Genomic DNA, 12,615 nt, shown 5'->3' on the forward strand with positions numbered 1-12,615 from the left:
TGGGTCTAGCAGAGGGATTTACAGACACCCAGCAACCAAAGACATGTAGGTTATCGTTCGAGGACCAGTAATATAAATTAAGGAAAGGCAAAAGATATAAATTAATGAATCATAAACCGGATTAAATCTCCATAAACACTTACTTTTTATAGCATTGAAATTCGAGTTTAATAGCATTCCATTGTGGGTGTACAATACAAACATCGGTGAACATATGCCGAAAATTATAGTGAGCACATCAATAATACTGCTGCAAATCATTTATACGGGGAAGTCAACTGTTCAACAAGTTCATCTTTAGGTGGACAGGGCTCGTTTGCAATGTTTTGTGGCATTGTGTAGGTCCTAGGAACAAAATCAGGAACTATTCCATGAGTATGCATGGCCAACACAGTCAAAGCGAGATCTTTCACAAGATCGAATCCCATTTCCTGGTATATTGGATTTTCCACCCATTATTTGCTTCATTTTGCAAAGGCCAACCTGTAACGAAGCATCCCAAAGTTTACGGCAGTTCTTGATTGTTCTCTGCCTAGATTCTCGTTATGCGCTAATACTGCTAGTAATGTTCAGGCCTGCATACCGTCTATGCCGAAATGCAACCTTTTGGGCCTGTACTTTAGGCACATATTGTGGAATACCTCCAAATCTCTGGTGAGACAGAATTCTATGAGTCCCTTTAGGTCTCTTCAAAGAGGTTTGTCATACACATTCTTCTCAAGAGCTTTGTGTGGAGGTGAACATGGCACCAACCACCACTTCTTGCGTTCCTGCTCCTCCGAGAACGGTCTGTGTGCACATTCGTGAACATTTCGGTTTTCTGTCCATGAGTGAACGTTGGAACAGTGGTGCATCAATGAGTACCATTTTTTCCAAGTAGAATTTCCACAGACCCATCACAAGTTTTGGAGCTCCAATGAAGGTTACTGAAAGACAGACCACTGTAAAATATTTTCCGAACCCGTTTTTTTTTACCAGCAGCTGTAATTTTGGTAAAGCAAAAGAAAAGATAAGAGGCTTGTCTGAATGGTTATGAAGACTGAAAGGGGGGAGTGCTTCTTTCAGTGGTTAAAAACCAATTAAATCATAATATAAACATAGATCATAATACAATTCGCTAAAAACACTTAAAACACCAAATTCCAAACTAATTACTCATTGGTTAAACACATGTTCAACTGCGCTGGTCTTGGCGTGTAATTCCCATAGGTTCACAATCAAGCTTGATCATCAGTGCTTTCCAGCACGATGTCCGTGAGTGGCCGCTGGTGCCGTGGAGTGCGCTCGTCAGTGCGGGCTGGAGCCTCTCATGTAGTCAGGAGAGGAGACAAAGTAGTCGTCGTGCCGTGCAGCACAGCAAGACGCGGCCCGCTCGAGGCCGCCGCGACGCACAGCACAGCTACTACTTTAGGTCTTCTCTCCTGACTACATGCGAGGCTCTTGGTACACACGTCCAAAAGACTCTCCCGTTCCTTTACACCAGAGTCCTGGCCACTGAACCTCTCCTTTTAGGAGGTATTAGGAAGGATAAACTTTGCTCCTACCTCCATCATTCGTGATTGGCATCGCCCTCTAAAAGCACCAACTCAGGATTAGGAAGAAATGAAAACCCTCCTCAAGCACACTAGCGTAGTCTAAACGCTTGCACAAATACCAGGGTTTCACTCCTGACGAATGTTCCGGATAATTTGGCTTTACGAACTGAAACATGTTGAGATTAGACTGTTGAGAATACAGTGATAAATACACGCAAATAACCACAGTGTTATTAAAAAAAAAAAAAAAACTTTGTAAATGTGTTTAACCAACGAGTAATTAATGCAGAATTTGGTGTTATGTGATTTTAGCGAATTAATTGTATTAAGATCTATGTTTATATTTGTTCTGATTAAATTGGTTTTTAACCACTGAAAGAACCCCCCCTTTCAGTCTTCCTAACCATTCAGACAAGCCTCCATCTTTTCTTTTGCTTCACAATTAACCCCCACCCGGGATTAGATAGAGGCAGCACTCAGACATTTGTTTAATGAGTGCACACCCAGGGTTCCTCCTTGATTTTAAGATTCACTGATTGGCAACATGCCATACTTCAAATTGATGACGAAAATTTGGAAACTACTCTTGCATGGCCTTGGCTATTGAAACATGTCTGTCAGTGGCTATGAGGTCTATTTGCATTCCCCTCGATTGAAGATGTTCGAGGGATTTGATGAAACCATGTTCTCCATGGCCACTGAGGATTTACATTGGGACAACTGCACGAACTCTGAAATCACACATTTTTTAGTTTTCAGTTTCCATGTCTTGAAAGTGGTATGTGCAGTACTTTGCTGAAAATCCGGGGCGGTCACACTGTCCGTCGCCAGCTAGCCTGAACCGTTTGCCAGAGAATGTGCTTTCAATTGACATCTGTAAAAATGTTCAGGCTTGACTAATAGCAGGGAATAAGAATTCCCTTTGATATTTGTAGTACTGGGTTTTAGCAAGGTACTGAACGCCCACAAATTGACAGAAACTGGACATTTTACTGAAAGTCGAGCCACTGAAAAGTAAAAACTGCTGAACATTCCAGATGGCACTTTGCCCAGCATCGGTTGAGCGGATCATGAAAATGTATGATGCAGGTGGACACAGCTGGCTTGGATTTACAGGTTAGTGCCTTGTAATACACGAAACACATGCACCAATGGCTGCCCGCATATTTTCCCCATCAATGTATGGGCACATTTCAGCATCAGTATAATGTCTACCAGACAGCTGTTGAATACAATGGATTTTTGTTCCTTTATTAGCCAATTGTCCAGCATGAATGTGGTTTGTGGCTCAACTTTGGTGGACAAATCGCCCAAATTAGCCAAACTGAAGTCGAGATTTTTGGCAAGTTCATCGGTCAATTGCATTGAAGCTTTAGTCTGTTAGTTCAGCTTGTGTTATTTGCACATGAATTGGAGAAACCGTCAAATTCGAATGTTTATTGGGTGGACCTTTTTTTTGCGGGTGTAGATTGTGTCAAGTGGTCTGCAAGGAATTCCATGGCATTTTCATTATATTCAGTTTCATCCTGTTGAGTTGCAACATTGTAGCAATGGTCCAAGAACACTTTGCTGGTTTTGCAGGTCACATTCAATTCAGTTTCAGGCCATTGGGTACAAGCATCACAAGTCTGCTTATTGAATAGACCACCCTGCGCCCAAATAGTAGTTGCTCCATGGGGAAATTTGTTGGCAAGCGACATCTTTGGTTTCATTTGTTGTCTGTGTCTTTATACTTCTTTTCCTTCTAGGCCTCTAGGAGATGTGTTGTAAAAACATGTTCAATGTATAGCACACATACACAGCAGATAGCACTTTAAATATAAAACTTGTTATGAAGCGAACACCACCCCAAAACACTTCTAGAAAACAAAATTGTTTGTTAGTTACCCTTGTTTTCTTGATTTTCTGTGAAACCGTGGTCTTCTCTGTAACAAACGCACCAGCAAGCTGAGCCACCACCACTGACCCATTTGCCTCCACTTCCAATTCCACACCTTGTGTACATTCCTTGAATAGAAAATTCATTAAAAATAAATATAAATAAAAAAAACCATTGTATTGGAAATTAAAATCTTACAGCGCTTGCACACATACCCTTGCAAACTGTACGTCATTAAGTCAAAATATACATTTCATCTGATTGATGGCAAGTGTACTTGATCAGAGATCACCATGCAAAACATACAGATTGTAATGTTGCCCTCAAACATTTTGCAATGTATTCTGCATTAGGAAGGAAGTGTAACGTTAGAACTGAAATCATAAAAGTTTGAAACATTGCACATTTATATGAATGTCACTGTCTAATAGTATCCCATGTTGGATTTACTTTCCTTCATTCAAGGGAACTGTCAGTATGCATACCTCATACTCTGGACCAGCTGCAAAGGACGATGTAAATTTAGTCGAAGCACCAGCATCCCCCTGTAACAGTACTTGTTTTAGTATGAATGAAAACAGCGAAATGGAACAGAGACAATAGGATGCAGACAATGGTACCTATAAAGAGAAACCCATAAATGGCACATAGTGTAAACAACCAACAAGATATAAACAAGTTCATATTATTTGAAATTCCAAGCATAATATATTCTCGTAATTGAAAAGTGAAATATAATTTACCCGATAGGCGCTTGAAATTGTTGTTGACTCTGGAAAATAAATGTATGCAGAATCTTGCTCCTTCATTTTTAGTGCATTGTCATGAAGTGGTAAAAGGGAAAATTAGATTTGCATTAGATATTTGGGAAGATCCAACTGTCGAGAATATCAACTTCTGGACGTCTGTAGGCAGACCTCCAGTTTTTGCGATCCCGCAAAATTCTGCGGAAATGGCAGCTTTGCGCAAAATGCAGCAAAAACTGCAGTTTTGTGCAAAAACAGCATATTTTTTTAATTAAAATTAAATCTGCAAAAACTGTTTAAAAAAAAATAATACTCAGGGGGTCAGGATCTCAAAACTTTAACGCAAAAAATGAAATGCGCTAATACATCTCATCACTTGCGCCCAAAAAAAGAGAAGCCCAATCCACAAGGGACACCTGAATGGGCACATTTTAAATGCGCGCCCATTCAGGTGGCCTTTGTCACCTCCTTGAGCAAATCAGGGGGCATTTCTGCCAATTTAAAAATGCATCCCACATTTCCAAGCAAGATTAAATGTGCAGAAATTGTAGGCAACCCTACACGCACGGGATGTGGGGGGTGCCACTGCATGACAGGGTCTTTCCTGACCATGTAATGCATTTCTTTTAAGGTATGAACCGTTGCTGTGTAGCTTGCATTTCTGTTCCTCAAACAGGATAAAAATTCGTTTTTTGGGGTCGCATTTTACAGTGGCAGGCCCCTGAAGGGCCCGTCCCTGTGAAAGCAACTGGGAGCTTGCAGATAACAGAGCGCTTCTATTCAAGTTACTACCCATTTTGACCCACAAAAATCGATTGAAGTACAATTTGACCTATTTTGGCCAGGACCATTCAATCGATTTTTATAAATACCGAACATGTGTTGCGGGGGTGTCATCCGCTTCCCATGTTCAGTATTATTGGGCTTGGGGATTGCAGGGGTGTCCCCCGCTTCCTCAAAATTGGAGGCAGGGTTAAAAAAAAGACCCTGCGGAGTCGGATCCGACCAGTGTTAGAGAGATGGATCCCATCCGACACCGCAGGGCTGCAGTTGAAGTGGCAGCGACCAAGCAGTTAAGTAGGGGTGAAAGGTACATTTTGGTTTGTTTGGCTGAAGTGCAAACCAATTCGCTGCAAAACGGACTACAGTCAATTCCGCCGCAAATAATTACACTTATGTCAAACAACCCAGAACCCTATTCAAGGCAGCTGGCCAGCGCAAAATGTGCGCTACAGCTCAAGCCCATCGAAATGCTCCGGTCACCTTTGAGAATAAGGTGACCTGCTCATGTGCAAAAATGGGTGGTCTAAAAATAGCATATCCTCGGCTCTATTTTTAAATGCCCCATTTTTGAGGATCTGGGTCATACTGTAGGTACAAAAAAAATAGTGATATAACTTTGGTGACTGAGGTACCTGTGGCCATGTGCATTGACCAGATTGTCCGGGTCATGGTATAAGGTCATGACCTGGACAATCTGGCTACTGGCCATGACCGCGAGGGACGAAAAATTTGATTAAAGCAGCCATGTCCACCTGGGACCGACTATGTGGTAGAGAGGAACGCATGGTCACGTGGCACTGTCCGGAAGGTCCACAATGTCAGATGTTCGCAGAAGCAAAAACAGTGAAAGAAGCAAAAAAAGTATATAAGTTTTAAAAGTGATACTAGAAGGTGGGAAATGGCAGAGTTTTAAGTTAACATTTTGTAAATTGGACAAACATTTTGCTATATTAGGTAAGTATATTATAAGGCACTGGTAAAAACCCATGAAATTCACTGAAAAAAAGCTTTGTTAAAGAGATGTTATGGTTACAAGTAAAACTGAAAACCTCCAGAAATGTGCCAGTTATGGTAAGCAACCATTTATGATGTCATCTTTGATGTACTGGGTGTTAGTCTTAGCAGTGCACGGTGGTGGCCCGAGTTACGGTTGCTAAGCCTACCATAACTGGCGAATTTCTAAGGTTTAACATGCAACCATAACGTCCCTTTAACAAAGTTTTTTCTCCAATATATATATACACACATACACACTTTTATATGTGTTGTGTGTTAGTTATATGTATGTTTATTGGGTGTGACTAAAGGGCCTGTAACAAGCCATTTATGTTATCTAACCAGTAGTCTATGTGTGCTTTATTGCCTCTCAGTCAAAATTTTTGCTTTTGGTAACAGGGTACAGAAATTCGAGGCCCCTATATGCGCCTCGTACAACAAAACATTTGGCTCTTTGAGCAGGGTCTTTGTGCTGCCATTGATGCCAAAGAAGCCCTGCTAAATTTATGAATTTGAAGGCTCAGACTCTGTGAGGCAATATTGTTTTGTGAATATTTGACGACAAAGATTGTTGTTTTGTGATATCGTGGCTAGGGACGTGAAACATTCATTGAATATTATGAGTTCCTTATTTAGGAAAAAAGGAAGTTCTGCATGCAGTGACTATCCTGAGTTGTCTATTCCAGGGTGGACCAAAAGTCTATATGATAAAGTAGCGCAACCCTGGGCACGTAGTGCAGGTTTGAGTGAGAACTGAGATAAGAGCATAGAAAAATCAAGACCGGCTGACGTAGTGGGCTGCTGGCAACAGGTGTCTGAAGAAAGGGAAAGTGTTCTGCGTTAGGTAGAAGGGGTTGGATTCTGTTACATGCCTTCAGAAAAGTACAACAGAACGTGGAGCTGCAGGCAAGCGTGTGGAGGTTGGAAAAGGAGTTGGCGGATTCAGTTAATGCAGCAACTTCATATGAAATTGTATCATGTTAATCATCATATTTATAGCGCCTCGATGCCTCTGGGCTGTAGTGTGCTTTACAAATCCAAATAAATTAAATAAATAAAGCAGACAAATATCAGGCGGTGGCCGAGCGTGCGGCTTTAAGAGTTGCTAGATACAAATATCGAAAGCAAAGAGGGAGGGTGAATAACCTTAAGGTAGCAACAGCGATTGCCTCCCAAGGGTTGATTGGGACCCCGATCAATGGGATGGGAATGTCCGACAGTACCAGCACACACAGTGGTTCGGAGCCAGAGGTCGCATCTCAGAGTCTGGTCGGGTGGAGGTAACAGCTAAACCAGTGATGCGCAGGCGGGCTGGTGGATGGTAGACTTGACCACACTAGATGACTATTCCCAGCAGGAGGTTGGGGGAATGATAAGCCAACTGAAACCGAGGGCTGGCTAATCTTTGTTAACTTGATCGGTCAGGTTCATTGATGAAGGGGCGGCAGGCCCCCGGGTTGATACCACGACCGCTGCTAGGATTTTGCCCTTGTCACAGGAGAAACACATAAGAGATGTTACACGTAGGCCCTCCCTGCGAGGATGATGGGGAAGAGGTGCAAATGTCTATATTACAAATGGTGGCCTAAGAGTGTAACCATAAGCATCTGATTGCCTCCGACTGGCCTACAGAGGAGAAGTGGTATAGTCTGAGAGAAGCCATACAAAGAGTGAGGGAGCATGCCGTGAAAGAAGCAATTAATTTAGAAACACCCCAACATATGGGAGTGGTCGCATTGTCAGTTTCGGGCTAGAAATGCCATCATTCAAACCGCTCCCCCTGCATACAAGAATGTTATAATGAACCCATTAGTCGGAATGACAAGGAGGATGACAGATGAAGTGGTGGATGCCATTCGGCAATTGGCCGACTTAGGGAAATGGGAAAAAGCTGTGGAGAGACCCAGTGAATGGGAGTGGGAGGGACGAAGTGAAAGACGAACATCTGGAAAGAGGTTCAACAGCAGAGACTTGCAGGTATCCAGAAAGGATATGTCTCTAGCAGTCCTAAAAGATGGGGTGCCGCGGGAAGACATTGACGGAATTGCAACAGGAAATTTACAAGTTATACAAAAAAAACGAGGCCTGGAAGGGAAAGAGGTACAAGCAAGTGAAACGGCAGGAGGTGCAGAAACCCAGTAGGGATTTGGTCCTTTCCCGCCAACCGTAGAAGATGAGAACGATGAATCTCCGGATACGTCTCCACAATTTCAGCCGACCTATGCAGATTTTGAGGAAAACTGAGTGCAATGGTGGAAATGGAGTCCAAGTACGAATAGGATTGTGGCCAATCTCCGGTGACAAACTGCCCAAATTAAGGTAGACAGACGGCCTCATGTAAAAGTGAAATTATTTTGGCAATCAAGAAATATTCAAGAGGTTCGTACCTTCACTGGGGCGGAGGCCTCATTGATACATGGGAATTCTTCTAGATTTAAATGGGCGGCATGTCACAATCACCGGTTTGGGGGTAGGGGCAGGGGGGGGGGGGGGGGGGGAGACCCCTGCTGTGCAGACTAAAATTGATATGAAGATTGGCAGTTTAAAAAGGAACACTTACCAAGTTTTTTTCCTATACCCGAATACATCATTGGATTTGACATTCTGGAAGGTTTAACTCTCGGGTTGGCAAGTAAACGTTATCAGTTGAGTGCTTTGATTTGTACCCCGGTTGTGGTAGGAAAATTGAGGATGCCCCTGTTGCAAGTTCTGTTAGCTACAAAGCGGATATCCATAAAACATCGAATTCCAGGGGTGGGGAGGCAGAAAGAGATTTCAGACCCCATTAAAGGGTACGTGGAAGCTGGTGTGCTGCGTCCCGTAACCACGGCTTGGAATAACCCGGTCTGGCCTGTGAAAAAACCAGACAGACCTGGCGACGCAGACCAGTGGATTACAAGCAGAATAACCACTCCGAAACATACAGCGATAGTCTGAAAGTCTTCTGAAATTACAGAGAATGCGATTCTGGGGTGATCAGCGCAGAAAAGGAGTTACTGACATCAATCGGGCTGCTGAGAGTCCCCGGCCACCTCCCCTGCTGCCCGCAGAATGAAAAAGCCAAGGAAATGTAGGCGCCAAACGCAGATCCAAGCATTGGGGCACACGGAGGGAGAGGACCAACTCGGACTTGGCTAATTACAACAACCGGGAGGCTCGCCCGGCGTCGTCTCCGCCCAGGGACTGCGAGGTAGGCGGTCCAGGACAGCCCCGGCGAGGACAGAGGACGCAGGCTGGAGGGTAAGCCCTCCATTACTTGCCCCCAAACTGTCTCACCCGGGCTGGTGCCGGTTTTCAGGAGGGAAGAGTTGAGGACCCAATCCCTGTGCGAGCTGAGCGGACCTGCGGCGTGGACCTGGAGAGCCCCAGGGTCCGTTGTGCTCCGCAAAAACCTCAGAAGCAGACTGAAGGGAGAAGCGAGACAGACGCGAGTGGAAGGCGGAGGCCACGAGAAGGGGAAAAGATTACAAGACGGCATGTCCTGCAGTGCGCCGTTAGGTGGAGGACGTGAGAGAACGGCAATCCACAAATGTGGTGTACCAGACTACCCGCAGCCCCGAGCGTCATACGAAATCTGAAGGGGGCCTGTGCATAGTGGCTCATTGCCTCAGAACTGAAAGGTAAGCGACCCCCCACCGCTCTACACCTCTGGTGCCTGCCCAGATTGCAGGAAAGGCAGGTGTCTACATTTAAGACTCGGCTGCAGCCACTCTCACAGAGCACCCAGCACCCGCCGCTGGCCCAGTGGCCGTTTCTCTCTGGGGAATAGGGCCATCCACCACTGGGAGGCACAGGAGAAAAAGTCTTGCGGACCAGACTGGGGATCCCACGGGCATTCAAAGATATTACCCGAACTAAAGTAAAGGAGATAGTGCCTGACCAAGGGCCCAGCCCCCCCTGCCCATACAATACACCAAGGGGGATCTTAAACAGAGCGAACTGAGATAAGCCCAATACAGATTTAAATTGGATGGGGCTTGCGGGAGGTGTGTAAACAATCGAAGAAGAGCTGAATAAAGGGATGCAGACAGCTTGATCTCCACACGGACAGCAATAAGGATAGTGCATTTTTGCGAGCGAGGGGGTAGATTACTGCGCCGGCGGAGAAATCTCGAGTTGTAAGGTGGACAAGAGACAGTAATTGGGAAAAGCACGCTCCTTCCTTCCCCCGAAGACGTGGCGAAAGCCCAGGGAGACGCCCTGGGGAAGCCCCCCCCAGAGACCCTGTAACCTCCATGGGAAAGACACAAAAGAAAGCAAACACCGCTGCAGGAAGAAGTCTCGACAGATTACAGTAATATAGGAGGGGGGAGCCACTAATTGTAGAGCTTGCTAATACGAGTGAGCAGCAACGAAAGAGGACATTGCAGGAATTATGGCAGAGATCCGCGCGTTGCGCTCCGACATACAAGTCTCAATATCAGAGATCAGAGGAAAAGTGGAGTCCATCGAGAGCAAGGTAGAGAACTTGGAGCACAATCAAGTCAACGCAGACATGCTGGAAATGAAGTTCAATGCACGTATGACAGAAATCGAAATGAAGGGGGAAGAACTCGCCCGTAAGATGAATGACATGGAGAACAGGGAAAGGAGATCAAACCTGAGGATACTCCGGGTGCCAGAGAGGGAGGGGGAAACTCCTACCATGGTAGATAGGAAAGTTCTGGAAATGATTAATCACCTATTCGCCTCGGACGGGGGCAGAAGTGTGAACATTGAACGGGCCCACAGAGGAGGCTGGGCGTTTGCAGCAGGGTCAAGGTCTATAATAGTCAAGTTCTTGAGTTATAAAGAAAAGATTGAAGTCCTAATGAAAGCAAAACAGCAACAAGACAGTATCAAGGAGCTAAAAGTTAAAATCTTTCAGGACTCATCAAACTTTACCTTGAGCAGAAGGAGAGCATGCAAGCTGCTCACTGCCTGGTTAACGGGAAAATCCATAAGGTACCGTTGGGGCTATCCCTTTGATCTCACTTTCAAGTGGAAAGGGGTTATACTATCTGGTAATTACCCCAGAAGAAGCGAAGCAAATATTGCAGCACCTAACAGGGCAAGCCGAAAAGAATCCAGCAGGGCCCAGTCAATATCAAGTCCCGTAAACTCAAGAACCTGTTGGGCCTCAGCAATGGCGCAAGAAATCCAAGATGGGTAGGAAGTATGTCAAAATGATCCCAGCTTCACCCCTGAAGCCGCCGTGAAGGAGGAAAAGGAATAAACAAGGCTACAAAACTCTTCTCACATATTTATAGCAAGAAGAAGGGAGTCTCTAAACCGTGCAGCCGCTTGGGTTGCGGTCGGATCCTAGTGGCCCTCAAACATAAGAGGGAGTCTGCACTCTGAACCTTGGTCAGGCACTATGACCGCGGTTCAATCATGGAGTAGTTTATATCCCAAGTTTACCAGTTAGGTTCAAGTTGGTTATTGATTTAGGGGGAGAGAGGGGGGGGTGGACAAGAACACGCACAGGGGCACTTCAATTTGCAGCAGGCTGTGTGGACTACAGGTAGTAAAAGGGGACAAGGCCGAGAACTGGGTGGGAACCAGCCTGAGTATGACCTGATCAATCGAGTAAAAGTCAGAGATGGGAACCCTGAAATTTGGAACTCTTAATGTAAAGGGGCTTACCTCGCCCACCATGCGATCTCTACTAGCACACGATTTTGACAGGAAACAAGGTTAATGCAGGGGGGAAGAAAAACCCTTGAAGGGTAAAGGAATAGGTCAAATACACTGGGCCTCCGCTGAGAATGAGAAGGGAAGGGTGGGTATGATCCTCCATAGAAGATTTAAGTTAGAAAACCCAGAAGTGCATTCCCTAATGGAAGGGAGGCTCCTAATAGTGAAGGGGGAATGAGAAAGAACCCCAGTTACCTTAGTGGGAGTCGATGCACCCAATCAGGGTCATGGGAAATTCATTGAAGGGGCCCTCGCGAAAGCCCTGGGAGTAGCCGCTGGTCATAATAGGGGGCAACTTCAATACCTGGGCAATCCCGCAAATAGACAGGCAAGCCACTCGAGGGATTACCAAGACCCCCAATACAGGTGAAGCGGGTGAGTTTCAGAAGAATCTGAAGGAGATAGGCCTGGCGGATATCTGGAGGACGGCTAATCCAGGCATGAAAGGGTTCACATTTCATTCAGCAGTCCACAGGACATTCACAAGAATAGATTACCTGCTGATCGCTAAGGGAGATGCATCGTTAATTAAAAGAAGTCAGATCCGCCCAATAGGGTGGTCGGACCATGACATGGTGATGGCAACACTAGAAGTGGAGGGGCACAAAAAGCATGAAACCAAATGGAGGTGCAATGAGCTCCTCTTAAAGGATAAGCTCTACTCAAGACTTGGGGAAGGCAATACAGGAGTACTTTCAGATAAACAGGGGTGTAGAGGTAGCCATTCTTACGGTTTGGGAAGCGGGCAAGGCAGTCTGGAGAGGACATTTCATGAAACAGGGGGGGGGCCTGCGTAAAAGGGAAATAAAATTACAGGAGGAGAAACTAAGAACAGACATCTCCTGTCTAGATGAGGCTGCACGCACGCTCTGGGCTCATATAGGGGGAAACATCTAGAAGTACTTGTTCAGAAAAGTAAGGAACTGAAGGCCTAGGGCAGTGGGGAGGTCCTGACAAAATAATAACGCTATTAAAGCAAAGGTTTTATGAAAAGGGGGAC

The 12,615-nt window shown here is 45.2% G+C and overlaps 1 protein-coding gene across 4 annotated transcripts in view; it reads right to left on the reverse strand.

Moving 5' to 3' along the window:
* The window catches only part of APPBP2 (amyloid beta precursor protein binding protein 2), a 1,587,742-nt gene that overhangs the window by 1,551,164 nt on the left and 23,963 nt on the right, over positions 1–12,615 (reverse strand). For 3 of the 4 annotated variants that reach the window (XM_069615071.1, XM_069615073.1, XM_069615074.1), the window contains exon 2: positions 3,423–3,542. The exons of the other annotated variant lie outside the window; for it this stretch is intronic. In XM_069615071.1, coding sequence (XP_069471172.1) covers positions 3,423–3,542 — 120 coding nt within the window. The remainder of the gene's footprint in view (positions 1–3,422; positions 3,543–12,615) is intronic. 4 annotated transcript variants of the gene reach the window in all.

Source organism: Ambystoma mexicanum, chromosome 9 (assembly GCF_040938575.1).
Source record: "Ambystoma mexicanum isolate Mex_15411 chromosome 9, UKY_AmexF1_1, whole genome shotgun sequence".
NCBI classification, from domain to species: domain Eukaryota; kingdom Metazoa; phylum Chordata; class Amphibia; order Caudata; family Ambystomatidae; genus Ambystoma; species Ambystoma mexicanum.